At 43.2% G+C, this 22,886-nt stretch overlaps 1 protein-coding gene across 2 annotated transcripts in view; it reads right to left on the bottom strand.

Annotated features, from left to right (window-relative positions):
• Positions 1-21,510, bottom strand: part of SENP6 (SUMO specific peptidase 6) — a 154,814-nt gene extending 133,304 nt beyond the window's left edge. The window contains exon 1 of one of the 2 annotated variants that reach the window (XM_068281508.1): positions 21,282-21,510. In XM_068281508.1, the coding sequence (XP_068137609.1) occupies positions 21,282-21,318 (37 nt within the window). In that variant the 5' untranslated portion in view covers positions 21,319-21,510. The remainder of the gene's footprint in view (positions 1-21,281) is intronic. The other variant, XM_068281509.1, reaches the window with a different exon arrangement.
• Positions 21,511-22,886: the final 1,376 nt, after the last annotated feature.

Here is a 22,886-nt window from a genome sequence, read left to right as displayed (position 1 = left end):
CATCTTTGAAACTCGCAATTGTATATGTTGCCGAGTACATTATGCCTGTCAAACTAGCTAGTCCTAGAGGAGCATTTGAACTAGAATTTAGATTTACATGCTTCGTCCTCTTAGAAATAAGGAGAAAACTGTAATAAATGGCAACAACACACTAAGGCAGGGGTCAGGAACCTTTTTGGTTGAGAGAGCCATAAAAGCCACATATTTTAAAATGTAATTCTGTGAGAGCCATACAATGTTTCAAACTGGCAGTGTGCATGCACAGCAGAGGGCTCACATCCATGTTGCCATGGTTACGTGTATACAGTTGATCCTCCGGGCAGCGGAAGTGTCAGACACATCTTCAGCTTCTCTTGGGTTTCAGCAACATCAGCAGTTTCCCCGAGAGACAGACAGGAGAAATACTGACTAACAGCTTGTACAATTAGCTAGCTGACTTGGGGATTAATTTACTTTGCAGGACGAAATCCACGCACTTTGGCCCAATAGGCTGCCTGTCAAGTGGCCAATCAAAGTGCAGGGATCTCGTCCTACAAAGTCACTGGACCTGACAGGATCCAGGGTGGGACAGTTGGAGCGGCCGTTAGTTCTGGGGGGAGTGCAAGTTTGTTAGTAGTGCATGCTACAGCAGTTGTGTGCCTACTTTGAAAATGTTACTTGCGCTGCCACACTAAGCTGCACTGCTTGAGCAATGTAGCTTAGTGAATCAGCCCCTACTGATTTGTCTGTGAGCCAGATGTAGCCATCAAAAGAGCCACATATGGCTCCCGAGCCATAGGTTTCCTACCCCTGCACTAAGGGCTGGTTCACACGCACACTTTGCAGGGGTTTACCGCCGGCGTCCGAGACTCGTCGTTAATTGCTCCCATTCAAGTGAATGGAAGCATCTGTACCTGGCTTTTACCGGCGTTTGCGCGAACACGGCATTCCATTCCCGAGAATCCCCGCCATTTGAGGTGACCCTGGAAGCTACATGTAGCGTCCAGGGTCGATTAACCACCACATCTAGCGTCCCCCTGTGAGGACTAAAACCGTTGATTGCAATGGGAAGCCACCAAAAGCATGAACGCGAGACACTCCTGGAAGCCGGGCGAACGTCCCTGTGAACCAGCCCTTAAAGGGAACATGAAGTGAGAGGGCTGCAATATATACTTCCTTTTAAACAACACCAGTTGCCTGGCAGCCCTGCTGGTCTATTTGGCTGCAATAGTTGTCTGAATAACATCAGAAACTAGCATGCAGCTAGTCAGATCTGACACTGTCAGAAACCCCTGATCTGCTGCATGCTTATTCAGGGTCTATGGCTAAAAGTATTAAAGACTGAGGATCAGCAGGAAAGCCAGGCACCTAGTATTGCCTAAAAGGAAATACAGCGAACCCGAGATGAAAAACTAACTATAACCAGTAACTTGTCTATATAGCTTATCTAAACTTTATATAGTTTGCGCAGCAAATCTAGCTACAAACAGCTTCAACAGTTTTTGATTATTTATTTCTGTGATACAATGAGGGCAGCCATGATTTGCTTGTCACATTACACAGGCAAGTTAATAGCATCTCCAACCCTCAGGTCAGCCTGTGACAAATTCACTCTCACCTCCTCCCCTTTGCCTCTGAAATCTCTGGCTAGTAACCGCCTCCTCCTCCTGCCCAGACTAAGCTCCCATAAGCCCTTGCTACATGGCTCTAAGAATGCAAAAGCACAAAAGGATCTGTGGGTGAGTCTTGTTCAGTTTATAGGGAATTAGAGTATTAAAACAAGGGGAAAAAAAGTATTTGGCTTGAGGAATGCCCTACAAACTATATGAAATGAACCAGACTATGCAATGAGCAAAAGTTTATCTCGGATACACTTTAAAGTGAACCAGAGACAAAGCCCCCTCATGTATTTTACCATATATATCAGTGGGAACATTAGACAAAACACCTACCCTGCTGTTTCATTCTTCAATGCTCAGCTTGCTTGTTATCAGTCCTGATAAAATCCCCGACTGAGCATTCAGTCTGGCTTTGCTCGGGAATCATTTATAGCTGAGTCTGTCTTCTCTGATGTCTTTTCAAACACAAGCCTGCCCCCTTCTGGCTCTGATATAATGACTCAGCTATAATGATTCCTGAGCAAAGCTAGACTGAATGCTCAGTCTGGGATTTTATTAGGGTCGATAACAAGCAGGCCAAGCAGTGAACAATAAAACAGAGAGCAGGGTAGGTGTTTTCTCTAATGCTCAAAAATGATATATATGGTAAAATACATGAGGGTGCTTTGTCTCTGGTTCACTTTAAAAAGGAAATAAATATGGCAGCCTCTATATCCCTCTCATTTCAGGTGTCCTTTAAAGGGACCCTTAAGACAACCTAAAAAATGCGTTTTACTCACCTTGGGCTTCCAGCAGCCACCTGCAGCTTTCCGGTACCCACAGTCTCGTTCCGATGCTCCTGTCCCCCGCTGGCAGCCATTTCCGTTTTCGGCGACAAGCCTGGTAACGCGAGTGATTCTTCACGTTCCTGGCCGCAATAGCAGTATAGAGGCACTATTGTGGCCTGGACCGTGAATAATCACTCGCTCTCTCAGGCCTGTCGCCGAAAACGGAAGTGGCTGCCAGCGGGGCCAGGAGCATCGGAGCGAGACTGCGTGGGCACCGGCAGCTGCAAGGGGCTCATTTTTTTAGGTTGCCTTAAGTGTCCCTTTAAGCTATGAAAGAAACTACCCAGTTGTAGGAAAATGTATGAATAGGTACATTGCCGCTTCTGCTACACTGGGGAGTAAATGTAGAACATGCTCTCAGATAAATGATTATCAGCTGTCCTACAGTATACCCTGTCAGGTTTGTCATTTGCCTTACTGCTCCTATGTGGTAATACAGCCTATTTCTAGTAAAGAAAAAAAAAAGGAATATGTTCCTTTTAATATGTATAGGTTATAAACAGATAGACTACCACTCTGCCAAGTGTGAGCCTCGCTTGACTGCCAGCAGAAACAGATAAGAGCAAGGGCAGCATCACTTGAATGTATCAAAAAGTGTGGTGCTTCATTGAAGTATTGGAGTGGTCTTTGGTAACTGGGGACCATGCATATTTTAAAGGCCATCTTGATAGCAGCATAATGCTGCATAATGGGATCTGTAAAGGTGTGAACGGAGCAAAAAAGAGCAAGGAACACTGACGCCTGCCTCTTACTGTCTGAAAATTTGACTTTAGTGATTACGAGGATCAGTGAGCTAGGTCCGGTATCGAGGAAAGGACAATGCGCAGAGGTATGTGGATCTTACATTAAGGGTTAAAATTCCACAGCCACTCCACTCAGCTGCCTAATGACAACTGATCTCCATGCGTTGGTCAGGAGCCAGTGATCAAAGAGGAAAACTTAAAGGGCCAGACCATTGCGGTCATCAATCGGTTAATATTAAGTTTTTAACTTTTAAACACAACATAAAGGTGCATACACATGTAAAACTGTTGTCACATGAACGGATGGGAACTTGATCCGTCGAGCCACAGTTCAGTGGGTTGAGCACTGAATAGACACCTTGCTCTGCTACAGCAGAGTGATAGGTATCTTGCTATAGAAGAGTGAAGACATATGAGGTATGACGGTGCAGCCTACAACAGGATGGGTAACAAGTACATCCATGTGCTTAGGGGTGACGGATCTTTAAACAAGGTCAGGGGAATCCTGTATACAGTACACGCTCAATTCTTGGTCGATACAGCCACAAACAGATCGTTCAGCCAAGATAGCTAAAGTGTGGGTGTATTTATACTGTATATTCACTTCAGGCTTGTTTCAAAGAAATAGGATAACCCCACCTATAATGGATGTTTGCTGTTGGCATTATGGTAATAGGTTTTGTGTATTCTCTTAAAGCGGATCCGAGATAAAAAACTAACTATAACAAGTAACTTGTCTATTTATCTTATCTAAAGTTTAGATAGTTTACACAGCAAATCTAGCTGCAAACAACTTTAACAGAATATGATTGATTATTCCTGTGATACAATGACAGCAGCCATGTTGTTTGTAAATATTACACAGAGACAGGCTAATCTGCATCTCGAGCAAAAAAAACGAATCCCCTCCTCCTCCTCCCCTCTGCCTCTGAAATCTTTGGCTAGTAATACCTCCCCGTCCTCCTGGCCAGACTGAGCTCCCATGAGCCCTTGCTACTGTCTGAAAGTGCCTAGGCTCTCTGAAAACCTGTGGGCGTGGCTTCTTTAGTTCATAGGGAATTAGAGTATTAAAACATAAACAAAGTATTTGGCTTGAGGAATGCCCTATAAACAATAGGAAAGGAACACAATTATGCAATGAGTAAAAGTTCATCTTGGATCCACTTTAACAATAGAGCTGAGGTGTTCAGAAAGACAGGGGTTTGTGTTATATTCTATGTGGATGTTTATTCTAGGCTACTCGAAGAGTTTTGTTCTTACATTCAGTATAGTGGCGTTTTAAAATTAACACTTTTTTTAGGCTTCCCAAGAGCCCTAGTGATTCTGGCAAAATAAAAATAACTTAAAGAGACTCTGAAGCGAGAATAAGACTCTGAAGCGAGAATAAATCTCGCTTCAGAGCTCATAGTTAGCAGGGGCACGTGTGCCCCTGCTAAACCGCCGCTATAGCGCCGCTAAACGGGGGTCCCTTCACCCCCAAACCCCCACTGCGACACTTGGTCGCAGACTTGGTCGCTCCTGGAGGCAGGGCTAACAGCTGCAGCCCTGCCTCCAGTCGCGTCTATCAGCGTCGCATCGCCGCCTCTCCCCAGCCCCTCTCAGTGAAGGAAGACTGAGAGGGGCGGGGGAGAGGCGGAGATTCGCGCTGACAGACGCGCGTGGGGCAGGGCTGCGGCGGTTAGCCCTGCCCCAACCAGGAAGCGCTCCCCGGCTGTATCGAGGGGGATTTGGGGGTGAAGGGACCCCCATTAAGCCGCGGGATAGCGGCGGTTTAGCAGGGGTACACGTGCCCCTGCTATCTATGAGGTCTGAAGCGAGATTTATTCTCGCTTCAGACTCTCTTTAAATCCATTGAAAGCTGTGGATAACAGTAACACTTTCCGGGATCACACTTAGCCTCACGTAACCTGTTGACCTGTTCAAATTAATTCATTCTTCTCTCATAGGAAACCATGCTTTCATTGTTTTAATTAACTGCTACGGCCATGACATCCATTTGGACCTTTCCCAAATGTTTTATCTGAAACACACAAAGGATGTTCCAGACAGTGTCTTGTTCGCTTCTATGTCAGCACTGCTTACAGTATCCACCAATGCCACCTGCTTTTCTCTGCATTGCTGTAGCCTAGGCTGAAAATAGTCCAAGACTGTGGCAACAGGTGTAAACAGCGCTGCTTTGTTGTTGCCCCGACTGGGAGAGCTCTTTATTGAGGCACAAGAGCTCTGCGGGACTATATCGGATCAAAAGGCAGGTCCAGGAACAGAACTCATGGTGGCCCTGCCTATTATACAACCCCCCTAGCAATTGGCATTTATTATGAGGAGGTAAATTGCTTTTTAGTTGGAGGGCTTTTCGGTCTCTTTTGGTCCACTATACTCTCCTTGTGGTTTTTGTCACCCCGAGCTGCTTGGTTACTCTTTTATACTGGTCCAAGCCCTATCCAATAGAGCAATATCAATCCCTGCCATGCACTGATGACCAAAAGTCTGAAACAGGCTGTCTGCATGTGGGGTTGGTGTGGCTCTATAAAATTTAAAGCTAAACGCTTGCTATACACCAGCGGTTCTGGTGCAAGCCTGGCTTTGGGGGCATAAAGAGATAATTTGCATATTCAGTAGCAGTGCATTGTAGGCAACCGCAGATGTTTACTTAAAGCTGAATTATCGTAAATACCTTCTGTTTTAATAAGGCAAATCACACCAAGCATTGTTTTTTAGTAGGAGGGCTTTTTGGTCTCTTTTAGTGCCCTATACTTTCCTTGTTGTTTTGGGTTACCCCGAGCTGCATGGTTACTCTAGGATGAGGTAAGAAATAGCTACCTTCATAATCTCACAGTATAGGTCTGTCATAAGTGCCTTGCATCTGGTACAAGACACACAAAAAAATAAATAAAAATAAAATAAAAAAAAAATAAATAAATAAAAAGACACCCCCTATGTTTGTGCAAAGGCTTTAAAGATATCGAGCATCAACCCTTCCACAGACAAGCCGAACAAGACAGCCTTGTGTGGAAAATGCTGCGTTTTGAAAGAATACACTTTACAGACCTTTGTACAATGGAACTACAGTACCAATTCTGTATAAGAATATAGTATACAATAGCAAGAACAAGTATGTGAACCCTTTGGAATTAAATGGATTTCTACACAAATTGGTCATAAAATGTGATTTGCTCTTCATCTAAGTCACAACAATACACAATCACAGTCTGCTTAAACTAATACCACATAATTATAATTAAATGTTTCCATGTTTTTATTGAACACACCATGCAAATATTCATCGTGCAGGTGGAAAAAGTACGTGAACCCTTGAATTTAATAACTGGTTGAACCTCATTTGACAGTAACAAATTTAACCAAATGTTTCCTGTAGTTGCAGATCAGACAAGCACAACGGTCAGGAGTAATTTTGACCATTCCTCTTTACAGAACTGTTTCAGTTCAGCAATATTCTTGGGATGTCTCGTGTAAATCGGGTTGAGGTCAGAACTCTGACTGGGCCACTCCAGAACGCGTTTTTTCTTCTGTTTAAGCCATTTTGTTGTTGATTTACTTTTATGCTTTGGATTGTTGTCCTGTTGCAACGCCCATCGTCTGCTGAGCTTCAGCTGATGTGAAAAGTACTTGTAGATCGCACTCCTGTAGTTGTAATGGTGATGTGCCTGGACAAGAAGATAGGTAGCACTCCCGTCTCCAATAGCAATGTGAAGCGTAGAGTCCAGCACCATCAATTGTATATATGCTCTTTATTTTAAAAGACACATTGACATAGAAAGCAACGTTTCGGAGGGGACCCCCTCCTTTCTCAAGCCAAAGTCAGTGTCTGAATAAATGTTCTAAATCACAGGTTTATATATACATGCAAGCATGGAGACAACCAATCACATGTGAAATCTGCCTATGGCAGCCAATCACTTACCACCACCTTGGGCGGACCTGATAGAGAACTGTGTCGTTAATATTCAAATGTGCGCAGACATACAACAGCCAGTAGTGCGCAGGAACGGGGGAGGAGAGTGCCAGCTGCGCCCGGCTCGTCTCCACAAGACGCCGACCACTCAGCCATGGAGAGCTGTACATCGTCATCAGGCCACGCCCCCTCAAGAGGCGGACCTGATGGGAAACCTCCGTGGCTGCGAGAGCGATGCTAAACCACCGCCCCTGTCCATGTCATGCTTCAGCTGATGGACAGATGGTCTTAAAGGAATATTGTAGGGGGTCTGGGGAAAATGAGTTGAACTTACCCGGGGCTTCTAATGGTCCCCGGCAGACATCCTGTGCCCGCACAGCCACTCACCGATGCATCGACCCCCCCCCTCCAATTTAAAGTCTGAAAACCACTACGCCTGCGTTGCCGTGTCCTTGCTCCCGCTGATGTCACCAGGAGCGTAATGCGCAGGCCCAGTATGGTCTGTGCCTGCGCAGTACGCTCCTGGTGACATCAGTGGGAGCGAGGGCACAAGATGTCTGCCCGTGACCATTAGAATCTCTGGGTAAGTTCAACTCATTTTCCCCCAACCCCCCTACAGTATTCCTTTAAGTTCTCCTGCAAAATGTCTTGATAAACTTTGGATTTCATTTTTCCTTCAATGATAGCAATCCATCCAGGCCCCTGATGCACCACAGCAGCCACAAACCATGATGCCCCCACAATCATACTTTACAGTTGGGATGAGGTTTTGATGTTGGTGTGAAGTGCCTCCCTTTCTCCACACATAGGCCAATGTGCAATTAACTTTTTCTTCTGAGTTATCTCCTAGTAGATAATTTAAATTTTCTCTTTAAAATAACTTAAGCATTTTACAATTAAAAAAAAAAATTACCCAAATATTGGTGAAAAAGTACTATCAAAATTATTTGGAGTATTTTCTTGCTTGCTGGTGGTTTAAAATGCATTTAGGTGTGAAAATGTCACCTAGGTGAAAAGTTGGGGAGAAAAAGTGAATTGCATATGGGCCATGGGGCCATATGCAATTCACTTTTTCACCTAGAGTTTTCTCCTAGGTGATATTTTTAAACTTGTCAAAATGCCTTTTAAGCCACCAGAAGCAAGAAAATACTCATAATAATTTTGCTAGTACTTTTTCACCTATTTTTTGGTACTTTTTTTAGTTGAAAAGTGCTGGAAAGTTATTTAACCACTTAAGCCTAACTGGACGAGATTTCTCGTCCAGTTAGGCTGCGCGCACTCCCGCGGGTCGCGCGTGCTCCCGCTGCCCCCCCCCCCCCCCCCGTGCGCTCTCCCGCTACCTGCCGTTAGCCCAGCGAACAGTGAAAGGGATTATAGATCCCTTTCACCGATCGCATCCCCCCGGAGAAAAGCCGACAGCGTCTCTCCAGACCCTGCAGCTTTTCTGCGTGCCAAAAAGTTCAGAGTCTTCTTTCTTCTTCCTGGGAGCGAGCTCAATCGCTCCCAGGACTATTTGACTGTGGCCATCTTGTGTCCAAATAGTAAAACTACACCCACATACATGTCACAATAGACATATACACTTTTTTACATTCAAAATAAAACTGTTTACCTCCCACACCAAAAATTACCCACATACAATTTTTTTTTTAAAAAAAATTTTCTTTTTACAATAATAATAAAACAAAACAAAACACATAAATGTTACCTAAGGGTCTGAACTTTATAAATATGCATGTCAACGGAGTATATTAATACATTTTGTTAAAATTATGGGCTTGTAAATAGTGATGGACGCAAATTGAAAAATTGCACCTTTACTTCCAAATAAAATATCGGCGCCATACATTGTGATAGGGACATCATTTAAATGGTGTAATAAGCAGGACAAAGTACATGGGTTTTAATTATGGTAGCATGTATGAATTTTAAACTATAATGGCCAAAAGCTGAGAAATGATTTTTTCCATTCCTTTCTTATTCTTCCTGTTAAAATGCATTTCCAGTAAAGTGGCTCTTAGCAATGTATCACCCACAGAAAGCCTAATTGGTGGCGGAAAAAACAAGATATAGATCCATTCATTGTTATGAGTAGTGATAAAGTTATTGGCAAATGAATGGGAGGTGAACCAAACAATTAAAGTTTTGTTTCATCTGTCCACAGACTATTTTTCCAGGACTGCTGTGGAACACCCAAGTGCTCTTTTGCAAACTTTAACCACTTTACCCCCGCCCGTACGAATTTCTCCGTCCCTTTTTCCATCCTTTCACCCCCAGGGACGGAGAAATCCGTACTTTCCGCGCTCCCGCCGCTGCCCGCGCTCCCGCTCGCTCTAGCGCGCACTCCCGCTCGTAAACACGCCGCCCGCCACTCGCCCAGAGATTAATGAACGAGAAAATCCATTCCCGTTCGTTGATCTGAACCCCGCAATGATCTGCTGCTTTTCCGCTAAGCAGCGCGATCATTGTGAAAGAAAAAAACAAACAAACAAACAAACTTACCTAGCCTCCTAGTACTTCCTCCAAGCGTCCGGAAGGACGCTTAGAGGTCGCATTAAACAAAAAGTTACTGTTGCCATCTTGTGGCCAAATAGTAAAACTACACCCTAAAGCATTTTTCACATACAAATCATTACTTATACACAAAAAAATTAACTCCCACACTCCCCCCCTTTTTTTTTTTGTAATTAAAAAAAAATTAAAAAATTTACAATTAAAAAAAATACATAAATAGTTACCTTAGGGGCTGAACTTTTTGAATTTTTATGTCAGGAGGGTACAACACTGTTACTTTATAAACTATGGGCTTGTAATTAGGGATGGACACAAAACTGAAAAAAATGCACCTTTATTTCCAAATAAAAAATTGGCGCCAAACATTGTGATAGGGACATAATTTAAACGGTTTTATAACCGGGACAAATGGGCAAATACATTTTTTTTAATTACAGTAGCATGCATTATTTAAAAACTATAATGGCCGAAAACTGAAAAATAATAATTTTTCCCCCCACATTTTTCCTAATTTCCCATTAAAACATATTTAGAATAAAATAATTATTGGCATAATGTCCCACCTAAAGAAAGCCTAATTGGTGGCGGAAAAAACAAGATATAGTTCATTTAAGTGTGATAAGTAAGACGAATGAATGGAAGGAGCGCTGAAAGGTGAAATTTGCTCTGGTGCTCAAGGGGTAAAACCCCTCAGTGGTGAAGTGGTTAAACATGTAGCAATATTTTTTTTTGGGGGGGGGGACAACAGTGGCTGCCTTTGTGGTCTCCTCCCATGAACTAAGTTTTTGTTTAGTGTTTTACGTATCATAGATTCGCTGACATGGATGTTAGCTTATGCCAGACTTTTGTAAGTCTTTAGCTGACACGCTGATTCTTCTTCACCTCATTGAGCATACTGCGCTGTGCTCTTGCAGTCATCTTTACAGGACGGCCACTCCTAGGTAGAGTAGCAGCAGTGCTGAACTTTCTCCATGTATAGACAATTTACCGTGGACTGATGAACTGCAAGGCTTTTGGAGATACTTTTATAACCCTTTCCAGCTTTATGCAAGTCAACAATTCTTAATGGTAGGTCATCTGAGAGCTCTTTTTTGCGAGGCATCATTTACATCAGGCAATGCCTCTTGGGAAAAGCAAACCAAAAACTGGTGAGCATTTTTTATAGGGCAGAACAGCTGTAACCAACACCTCCAATCTCATCTCATTGAATGGACTCCAGCTGGTTGACACCTCACTCCAATTAGCTCTTGGAGATGTAAGTCTACTTTACATACTTTTTCCACCTGCACTGTGAATAATAACATTGTGTGTTCAATAAAAACATGGAAATTTAATTATTTGTGTGGTATTAGTTTAAGCAGACTGCGATTGTCTATTGTTGTGACTTAGCTGAAGAAGATCAAATAACATTTTATGACCAATTTGCGCAAAAAAACATAATTCCAAAGGGTTCGCATACTTTCTCTTGCTACTGTATAGGAGCGTATAAATAATGTACTTCCCCCGTTAAAATGATGTAAAAAAGGAGGCCACAATAAATTCATTGCACTTATGCTTCCTGTATCCTGTTTTTGACTGTGGATGGAAAAAAAAATGCTGAAAAAGTGTAGTTAGAATACACTTATAAAAACCATCATATTTGTGGAATGTCACACACACACACACACACACACACACACACACACACACACACACACACACACACACACACACACACACACACCATGGTTTGCAGGCAGCTTACAAATCATTAAATAAAGCTATGATGACAATCATCAGAAAGTGAAGAAAGGTGACGTTGCTGAGAACTGGACATTCCTGATGAAAAGTTTACAAGAAAACTGGCCAGGAAGGCTGCCAAGATACCTACGACACCACCAAAGGATCTGCAGGAATTTCTGACAAGTATTGGTTGTGTACTACATGTGATGGTAATCTCTCGTATTCCCCCGTGTGCCTGGACAATGGAGACAGAAGCCTTTTCTTTCAAGAAAAACATGCACTGCAACAAAATACTGTACATCAAGTCCCAAAAGCATGTGGAAAAACGTGTTATGGTCAGAGGATACCGAGGTTGAACTTTCTGGCCACAATTTTAAAAGGTATGTATGGTGCAAAAACAATGCTTTGTACCATCACAAGTACAGCACCCTGCTTTAAGAATGCTTTTTTCCAGCAGGGGCATCAAGTCAAGGTGGAGGGAAAAATCAACAGGTCCAGATACAAGTCACTATTAGCCTAAAATCTTCAGGCTTCTGCTATACAGCTGAAAATGAATTTCACCTTTCATTGACCTTCCAAGCACAGATAAAAATCAAAAATTAATTCACCAGAAGAAAATTAAAGTTTTGGAACGTCCCATCAAGAGCCCCGACCTAAATCCAATAGAAAATCTGTGGCATGACCAGAAAAGGGCTGTACATTAAAGATACCATCCCAATCAGAGATTTGGAGCACTTTTGCAAGAAAGAAAATACAAGATATACCACGCAGATAGACTCTTACCGAAGAGGACTGAATGCTGTCAATAACTCAAAAGTTGTTCAAACAAAGTATTAGTTTAAGTAAGCTAAAGCCACACTAAGGCTGGGTGCACAAAACGTGAAATGATGCATTATATGTCAAGTTTTATGTTAAAGTGGACCCAAATTAAAAATACAAGATTTCAGAAATAAAATCTATTTTCTAAATTATAATAATAAATAGCAGCCTTTTTTTCAGCTGCATGATGACAAATATAAAATATTTTACATTTATTGGAGAAACTCCTCCCTTCCTTTCAAATTGCCGGACAAAATCCGGCAAACTGGTGGAGTAGATGATGTCCGGCAATGGAGGAATTGCTAATGGCTGCCCCCAGTATGACTCTAGTTATGAAAAGAGAAGGGTGAAAAGCATGCACTGAAATGCTCATAGGCTTGAAGGAGTGTTTATTTATCTTTGTATGTGTCAGAGTGCTGCAACTAAATATTTTTAATTTAAAAAAAATGTTTGGTTTGGGTCCACTTTAAGGTTGTGTGCATTCTTGCTGTGTTTTTACTGCATTTGCGTTTTACAGCAGATGCGTTTTTCAAGCGTTTTGCGTGCGTTTTAATGCGTTTGCGGTTCGCATATACAAACCGCATATGCATTTTGTGTGCGTTTTTCATATTTACATTTATGCAATGCACTAGTAAGACAACAGGGAGCAGAAATGCATCAAAAAAATTATTTTTTTGGGAAAAAATGCATAGAAAACGAATGAAAAATGCATACCATTGCGTTCCTATTGACTTTCATTATGTGCGTTTTTGATGCGTCTATGAATATTATGCAACAAAACCTACATTTTCAAAAACGCATGCATACAAAACGCATATGCGTTTTTCCTACAGCCCATAGACTTCCATTAGTGGCAAAAATTCAGCGTTTTACACAACACTAGCGTTTCTGCTATATGTGCACCTAGCCTAAAGGTGAAAAAAAGTTTGACATTTTTTGTGGCCTAATTTTTTAAAATCACAAAAACTTGGCATTTTAACAGGGGTGTGTACACTTTTTATATTCAATATGTGTGTACACAAATTGCTTCCTGTGTTAAGGCTCAAACCCACTACCAGCGTTTTGAAAACCATTCACTTGCACGAGAATCAAGGTAAAATATGTGATTTTCTTCAAAATTGCAGCAAAATCGGCACAAATGATTTAACAGCAATCTTGGAAAATTGCTGCAATTTTGCCGCAATTCCCATTCAAGTGAAAGCTAGCATAAAATGCTGTTAGTGGGTTTGAGCCCTTTATGTGGGTTTCCACTCACATCCCAAAAACATACAGATAAATAGATCAATCATATGACTTCCACTAGAATTAGCCTTAAGACTATTTTGGACATATAACTATGGTAGGAATTAGATTGTGAGCTCATCTGAGTGACAGTCAGAGGCAAGACTATACAGTATACTCTGTAAAGTGCTGCAGAATATGGCAGCTCTATTACAATGTAAATGAATACAAATAATTTGCAACCCCTTTAATCATGTTGCTCATGTACAGGGATCATCCCTCTCAACATGTGTGGCCAACATTAGCTCCATAACATGCAAATCCATCCCTGCCCTCCAACCCTCTCAACGTGTATAGGCATCCATTAATACCCCCCCCCCCCCATAACACGGGTCGCTGTCCCTCCCCATCCCCTAAATTACATATGCTGCAATTCACCTTACCCCCACCCTCCCTTTTCCCCATCATTATTATGTGCAGCTTGTCCATTCTTTGTCTACTAAAACCCAGTGAAAGTGCAGATGAAGGAGCAAAAGAGCAGCATGCAATCCAAAGATTTGTACTGCATCGAGCTGAAGTACAAAGTTAACATCTGTAATGGTTACCGTATTAGACATGTCTTCTGCTGAAATCTGGTCTAATATCGCGAACAGGTAACTTATCCAAATCTAATCTACCACAAAATGAAGAGTGTACAACTTACTTTAGTGGCCACCAATGTTCACTAAACCACAGTTTTTTCTTGTAAGGCAGGACAAACTGCAGTCCAGGAACTGCAGTATGGCAAGCATTTCAGCCATTTAACCTGTTCATCAGAGACTATAACAATGAATTAGAAAGTTCACAGACCAGAGTGTAGACAAGTCCAACAACTTACTAAATTTATAGGACATCTGCTGCACAAGGAAGTTGCAGGGCATGTTGGTTTTTTTTTTCTTCTTTACTCTCCCCTCAGACCTAACTAAAGCCTCTTCCCTCTTGTTTTTCCCCTCCCACACTCCTGTCCTCTCTGATTGGCTTATATTCTCATGCTGAGAAGCTGAAACCAGCTCTGCAGTCACTACTGCAGAGCTGGGTGAGAGTGTCTGAAAACTGGGAGGAGGGCGGGCAATTCACAGAGTAAGTGAGAAAATTATGTCAGGATTGGCTTCAAGATAGAGTCAAAATGGAAAATCCTAAGGATTTTTTTTTTTTTACTATAGAAAAATCACTAAAATCAAAATGCGACCAATGCAATACATATGTTATGTAAGTAGAGCAAGTATTTATCTACTTATATATGTTTTGTTTTGTTTTTTAGATAGTATGGCTGACAGCTACTCTTTACAGTCTGTATACAGCAAGTTACCTGGAAAAGTTTCAACTGGTGTTGAGCTTGAAATACAATGAATAAGCCAATAATGGGTCTATTAAAATCTGTATTTACATCATCATAACCTGAGTTTGCAGGGGGAAAAAAGTTACTCACCTCAGTAGACAGAAGTCTATGGATTGTCCAGAGGCATCTCTGCTCTTCTTACGCCCCTTTTTTCCTGCCCTGGGACCCTTTGAAAATCTTTTACAATAGTGTTGAATATAGTGCTCATTGGCACACTCCCCTTTGTGCACAAGAGCACTGCACAGACGCAAAGGACAGCTCGCGCTTGTGCAGTACGGAACTGCTCGTTCACGGCTCTTTGCTCCGTGCTCCAGCGCAGACGCAAACCCTTCTAACGTCAGCACAGTGCAGTCGCATTCCTAAGCAGAGGGTGGGGTGGCCATGAAGGGGATCCCGGCAAAAAGTGGAGGGCTCAGTTTGGTTTGAGGAAGCCTCTGGAGCATCTAGTAGCTTCCTTCTACAGTGGTGAGATTTACTTTATTTATTAGCTGCTAGTTCCCCCAAAAAATGATTAAAGCGGACCCAAACATTTTTTTAATTCAAAATATTTAGTTGCACCAGTCTGACACATACAAAGATAAATAAACACTCCTTCATGCCTATGAGCATTTCAGTGCATGCTTTTCACCCTTCTCTTTCCATAACTAGGGTTATACAGGTGGCAGCCATTAGCAATTCCTCCTTTGCCGGACACCACCTACTCCAGCATTTTGCCGGATTCTGTCCGGGCAATATGATAGGAAGGGAGGGGTTCCTCCAATAAATGTAAAATATTTTATATTTGTCATCATGCAGCTGAAAAAAGGCTGATATTTATTATAATTTAGAAAATAGATTTTATTCCTGAAATCTTGTATTTTTAATTTGGGTCCACTTTAAAGGGGAACTTCAGCCTAAACAAACATACTGTCATTAAGTGATATTAGTTATGTTAATTAAAATAGATAGGCAATATAATCTCTTACCCAGCCTATTTCAAAAGAACAGACAAATGTTTGTGATTTCATGGGGGCAGCCATATTTTTGGTTGAAAGGCGCTGACAGGGAGCATGAGACAGTTCCAACTTTCCTGTGTCCTGATCACCCCTCCCAGCTGCGCGCACTAGGCTTCAAATCTTAAAAGACTTACAAGCCGAAATGTAAAAAAAAAAAAAAAGTTCAGTACCTGTAGCCAATTTGAATACAAGGAGGACGCCATCCACACCCTCCGTGCAGTTCCGCCGAGTCCCCGCTGCTCAATAGCCCCCCCGGGCCGGGCTCTCCTACCTCCTCCGTGCACTCAAATTGGCTACAGGTACTGAACTTTTTTTTTTTTTACATTTCGGCTCGTAAGTCCTTTAAATAATAATAATAAAAAAACAAATTTGTGCCAAAACATCAGAAAGAGAACATCAGAAATCCCATCATGCTTTACACAGCATCAGGAGAAAAATGCCCAGGCAGATTTCTTTGATGCAGCTAAAAGTGAGGCTTGAGTAAGAAAAACAAGGTGCTGATGCTGTGAAACTGTTAAAGAAACACAAAGGCCTCGATTCATAAAGCATTACCTCATGCGGTAATGCTGAAAACAGCAGACTTTACCGACCACTTAGCAAAATGTCAATTCATAAAGGCTGTTACCGCATGAAAAGCTGACATTACCGACCAGGGAGCTAAATTACCGACTTGGCTGCAGTTACCGACAACACATGTCAGTAAATTGTCAGCAAATGTCAATTCATAAAGCCTTGAACATGCGGTAAGCCTGGCGGTAGTTACCGACACCTCTGGTGAGGTCTTAACAAGTTACTGACAGCTCTGACAGCTCTGATTAATGCAAAGTGCAGAGATCCGAAAGTCTGTTTGATTCATCTGTGGAGAGAGCCGGAGAGCCGTCTGTGTGAATCATTTCAGCAGGCAGGGAAAGACTGTGTGACTCATCTGTCTGAGTCATCAGTGGAAAGAGTCGGCTGTGAGAGTAATTTCTGCAGGCAGGGAAAGACTGTGTGACTCATCTGTCTGAGTCATCAGTGGGAGAGCCAGAGAGAGACGTCTGTGTGATTCATTTCTGCAGGGCAAAGAGGGAATCGGGACACTGCTCTACTCTACCGCTCAATGGGCTGCGGTAATTTACCGACCTCCAAGGGCAGCTGGGGAAATCTTTATGAATTAGCACACAGACCGGTAAAATACAGAGTGCGGTATTTTCCCGACAAGATTTTTGTTATCGCACTGCTGTTTATGAATCTAGGCCATTGCCTTTTCAGTGCTGCTGAGTAGATTTTTAGTCTGGAGGTTCACTTAAAGCCTTGCAGTGTTCTCCCCAGAAATTTATTCAAGCCGGGTGGCATGAAAAAGTAGCTAGGTGGCATGAAAAAGAAGCCGGGTAGGGCAAGATGCGAGAATGCGAGCAGGTGCTTTTCTGCACAATTCTGCTTACAGTAGAGAAGTAGGTGAGCAGATGACAGACGGGTGCTCACCAAAACTAGCCGGGTGGAGCACCCAGCTAAAAGAGCCTGGGGAGAACACTGCCTTGACAAGACTAAATTGAGGGTTTTGGTAAATTATGTTTGTTACATTCTAGCCAGAATGTGCATAGTCAACATACTTTGAGCTCAATGCTAGTCTTAAAGGGAATCTGAAGTGAGTAAAATTATTTAAAATAAACACAACGTAGCTGCAAATGAATATTGCATACTTACCTCACCATCAGTTCCTCTCAGAAGCTCACCATTTCCTTCTTACAGTGATCCCTTCCAGTTTTGACAATATTTTGTCAGAACTGAAATATACCAGTTGCTGTCAGTTATATATCAGCGGCTGTCCGTTACAACTGAATGTGCAAGGTAACGTCCATGTTTCCCTATGGCTCAAGTGGGTGATTTTACAGTTTAACAGTCTGCTTACCAGGAAGCGGTCATGGGGTAATGGCCATTTCCAAAATGGAGGACGGAGAATTCCATTGATTACAGTGGATAAACGGGATGCAGGAGAGGACCAAGAGTTTTAGGAGTAGACTACACAGGAGGTAAGTATGACCTGTGTATGTTTATTTTGACTTGATATTTTCAGTACAGGTTCTCTTTAAAGCAGACCTGAAGATCCCCCGCCCCCCTCCCCCAAAAAAACCTGGGGTTTCTCCCAGCCCCCTGCAGCCATCCTGTCCCGTGCCAGTACTCAAAGATCCTCTGGTCCCGCACCTCGGTTCTGTATCTTCACTGCCGACTTGACAAGTTGGCAGTCACTGCGCCTGGCCATGTACATCTTCGTTTGCAAGAAAATCTGTACCGCAGCTGCGCAGGATGCTCCTGGCAACTAGTGTGAATGAGGACACATGCGGCCAAGGCCACGGCAGGTGCAGTAGATGGCGAGCTGCGAAAGAGAGCCGTGGCGGGGACCAGAGGATCATTCTAGGCATGCGCGGGCACAGGAGGGCTGCAGGAGGCTGGCAGAAGCCCCAGGTAAGTGAAACGGTTTTGTTTTTTAAGGGGTATTCAGGTCCACTTTAAAGTGGACCTGAACTCTTGTAAAGGACAGAAAAAAAAACTGAGAAATGCACTCTGTATGTATTTAGAGAGTTTAGCCTGTCTAATCCCCCACCTTTTGTATCTAATCACAAACGTAATTTGATCTCTCAGTTGTGTCAGCTCAGGAACCTTGGCAGTTCCCGGCAGAACAGCTAAATGGCAAACACAAGCTGTTGACCCTATGTCTGCTTCTGTGAAACAGGAAGTAGACACACTGCAGATTTATTGCAGGATTTCTATCAGCTGTAACAAAGAAATGTTTTTCTTTAAAGGCTATGTTGTTGCTGATCTTTTAGAACAGAGAGGAAGTTCTGAGTTCAGGTCCGCTTTAAAGAGAACCTAAGATGACGTAAAAGGAAGAAATTATACATACCCGGGGCCTCCTCCATGCGTAACTATTATTCAGCTGCCAGGAGATTTGGGTGCAGGGGGAAATAAATGGCTTTCCCTGCTCCTGCACAAGTCCTGGCTGAGTTAATTACTATTCCTCAAGGCTGCCATGGATAGTGGGAAAAGATGTAACTCGGCTGCCAGCTATTGCTGGAGACCGATTTACAACTTTTTTTTTTTTTTTTTTTTTAGTAATTTGTGCTCTGTCTTGACGGCACCCAAATTACTCACCGAGCGCTACTATAGCCGGAATTCCTATAGGCCTACGGTGGCGCTGGCTGTGCCAAATCTCCTGCGCTGTTTTTACATCGTTCTTCCTCCAGGCTGACCGAACCCTTGCCATCATTCTGCAGGCTCCTCCACAATTTACCCCAAAATGTCCTCCGGTCCGGGGCGTCCTGCGCATGCAGGGACCGGGCGCGTCCCTGTCGCGCTCCCATGGGCAAGAGAGTTCTGCTCCTGCAGGAGGAGCATTCCGCGATACAGGAGAGTGACAGGGAAGCGCACACGGCCACACTGCGTCAACTGGAGGGTTTTCGGAGCAAATTGCAGGCGATTCAGACAGCGCAGAAGGATGGCGAGGGACCAATCAGCCTGGTGGGGGCTGGAGGAAGCCCCGGGTATGTATAATTCCGTACAAATGTCCACAAGTACTTCCAAAGACGAGCATGCATCGTATGGATGCTCTCCTCTTTGGAAGTACTTGGAACGTGCTATTAGACTTAGCAGGTCAAAGATGTTTAAAGTAAACCAGTGATCATAAAATACAGATTTGATACTCACCTGGGGCTTCCTCTAGCCGCATAAGCACGTGCGAATCCCGCGGTCTGCCGTTCAGGGCTGATCGCGGATGAACGGCAGGACGACGGCGAGGGACTCACGTTTTTATGGGACTGAAGGAGGCCCCGGGTAAGTATCAGTTCTTTGTATCTTATGATCTCTGGTTTACTTTAACAAGCACCATGCAGGGACGGGTAGCACAGAGGAATGGGAAGTCTCTATATTATCCAGAGGCTCATCCTTTATTAGACAAGTATGAAAACTGAAGTAAGTTACTTCCCCTGAGGTCCACTTTAACTAGGGTAGCATGGTGGCGCAGTAGATAGAACTACTTGAAGCACTGGGTTATGCCTGGTACACACAATGCACTTTCCTGTCAGACGGTTCAAAGGTCTCATCTAATTTCAGATAGTTTTACTGATCAATTTATTATGGTACTTATCCGTTAGCCGGGCGCATCCTCTAGGTGGCGACAAAACTCCACCAGAGTTACATCTTTCCCTACTATCCATGTCGGCCTGGAGGGGGAATAGTAATTAGCGCCACCTGCCGGATGCGCCCGGCTAACGGATAAGTACCTTTATTATATAAGTGATCAGAAAAACGGTTGGAAATCCGACCAGATCTGTCGGAAATAATCAATTCGGCATGTCTATCTGACGGCAAATTGTATGGTGTGCACAAGGCATTAGAAGGGCACTATTTGCAAAATGTGTGTATATTCTCCCCCATTTTAGGGTTTCCTCCCACATTGCAAAAATACAGATATATGTTTATTGGCTTCCCCCTAAAATTGTCCCAAGAGTACTAAGGTCATATGACTATGGTGGTGATCAGATTGGGAGGCCCCACATCAGATATTAATTGAAGGATGTAAGCATGCACGGACCAAAAGACGAAGCTGCGCATGTACACCACAACTGTTACGGCAGGCTTTGGGCTTAGGGGGCTATCTGGCCGTTGTGGTGTGCAATTCTTTTTAGAATCGCAGGTTTGCTGGTATACACTGTACTGCACTACAGGTGTTAGTGCTATGTAAATAATAAGAATAGAGATAAAAAACTACCTCCAGTCACAAGGGGAATAAACTAGTATATGCTTTTATTTTCCCTGTGTCAATTCTGAGATGAAGTAAATCACAAATTGTACAAAACTGAAAAATACCAGCTCACTTCTATAAACAACTCTTTCTGACTGAAAAATCTCCATAGTGTTATGCCTGGTACACACCATGCAATTTTCTGTCAGATAAACTGGTTGAATCGATTATTTCTGACAGGTCTAATCTATGATTCTCTTTCAAACTGATTTTGTATAGAAGTGATCAGAAAATAAATCAGAAACCGTTTGGAAATCAATTAGACCTGTTGGATATAATCAACTTGATCTTTCTGATGGGAGCTAGCACGGTGTGTACCAGGCATGACAGGATGTGCAGAAATCATCAAAGACAAGGAAGGCTCACTTCCACTATTTATTTTGATACCCTTGTTTATCAATTCAAGAACATCCAGTGATTGGGCGAAGCTTCTTGTCAGTTTCTGTGTACACAGCACCTCTGATATGGTTTTATGATCCTCCCAACTGACTCAGGGTGAGGAAATGACTATGGCTGCAGAGGGGCAATTCGGTGGCAATGGGGGGCACACTAACAGGTAAATGCTTTGCCCTATTCACTGTATTGGAAGTTGCACCCTCTATTTTAGAATAATATGTGAAGGCAACACAAGTCCAGCGGCTGCAGCTCCGGGGCTCCAGCAGGAACGCTGCCTGCTTTGTGGACGAGGCCAGTGTATTCTGCAGAGCCAGGGAGATGCACACCCGCCACACACAGGCATCCCAGCTACTACAGGCCAGGCCCGACTCTCACCTGAAATAAAGCGGCTCTGTGCCCCGCCGCCCGCCATCTTCCCGCTTACTCCATGGCCGACACGAAGCAGAAGCCGGAACACCGCCGCCCAGAGAGCGGAAACGGGGAGCGGATGTCAGACACACAGGCTTCAGTCGGGACAGAATACAGGAGGCCGCAACTCGAGTTCTGGGAGGAGCCTGACACACATACACAAGCCGGGGGAGGAGGGGGGAGCCCGGGGGCTACAGCTCTGTCTACCACACAGGCTGACAGGCGGCTCCGCTCGGTGCACAGCGCCCCCTGGCCCTCGGAGGCTCACATCACACAGCTGTGCTGAAAAAACTCTACTCCGACCACTGCTCTACATTACCAGTCAGTGACATGAACTGCACCATATTAGGCTGTATAAAAGTGGCCTGAAAATAGAGCTATGCTAAAAGGTCACCTGAACTGAGAGGGATATTATTATTTTTATTTAGTATTTATATAGCACCAACATTTTCCGCAGCACTGTACAGAGTATGTTGTCTTGTCACTTAACTGTCCCTCTGAGGGGCTCACAATCTAATCCCTACCATAGTCCTGTCTATATTGTGTGTATGTAGTCTAGGGCCAATTTTAGGGGGAAGCCAATTAACTTATCTGTACATTTTTGGGATGAACCACACACAGACACAGGTGAACATACCAACTCCTTGCAGATGTTGACCTGGCTGGGATTCAAACCAGGGACCCAGCATTGCAAGGCAAGAGCACTAACCACTACACCACTGTGCTGCCCTGGATACGGGCTATAGGGGCTGCCATCTTTATTTGTTTATTTATCAACAAATAGCAGTTACCTGTCAGTGCTGCTGATCTCTTTAGCTGCAATAGTGTCTGAAACAAGCATGTGATCAATCTACTCAGACTTCAGTAAATCATCTGATTTGCATGCTTGGTCAGGGTCTATGGCTAAAGGCTGGGTTCACATATGACATAGCGTGAAAGGCTGTATTTTATGTCATTTTTTTATGTTATATGGTGTGTGTTTTTCATGCATTTTGCATGCATTTGCGGTTCGCATATACAAAACGCATATGTGTTTTGTATGCATTTTCCATGCTTTTTTATATTTCTTTTTATGGAAATCACTTGGAAGCGTTGCTGCATAATATGCAACAAAACCAGTGTTTTTAAAAATGCAGCTTTGAAACCACATAGTTTTTACCTGAGGCCCATAGACTTCCATTAGCGGCAAAAACACAGCGTTTTCCGCAACACTAGCATTTCTGCTATGTGTGCACCTAACGTCAGGCAGGAAGCACACTTTATTAGAATAAAAAAGCATGCAAAATTGTACATAATGTAAGTCTAAATTGCATTGGTGTGTAATGCTCAATGCAATTTTATGTGTGTTTTCGAAACGCACAGCAAGTTTCACACATACTGTAAGCCAAACACATGCGACTTGCATACATTGCTATCTTATGGGAAAACAAAAACGTGTGAGAGTTGCATGCGATTTGTGTGCATTTTGAAAAATAAAAATAAAAAATCTGATAATGTATGTTTTTTCACTTGTTGAATGTAAAGGCAAACGCACGAAAAACTGGCAGAAAACTCATGGATTGGAAGGAAGGC

Source organism: Hyperolius riggenbachi, chromosome 4 (genome assembly GCF_040937935.1).
Source record: "Hyperolius riggenbachi isolate aHypRig1 chromosome 4, aHypRig1.pri, whole genome shotgun sequence".
In the NCBI taxonomy this organism is placed as follows: domain Eukaryota; kingdom Metazoa; phylum Chordata; class Amphibia; order Anura; family Hyperoliidae; genus Hyperolius; species Hyperolius riggenbachi.
The sequence above is the reverse complement of the archived record's forward strand: the minus strand, read 5'-3'. Positions and strand labels throughout refer to the sequence as shown.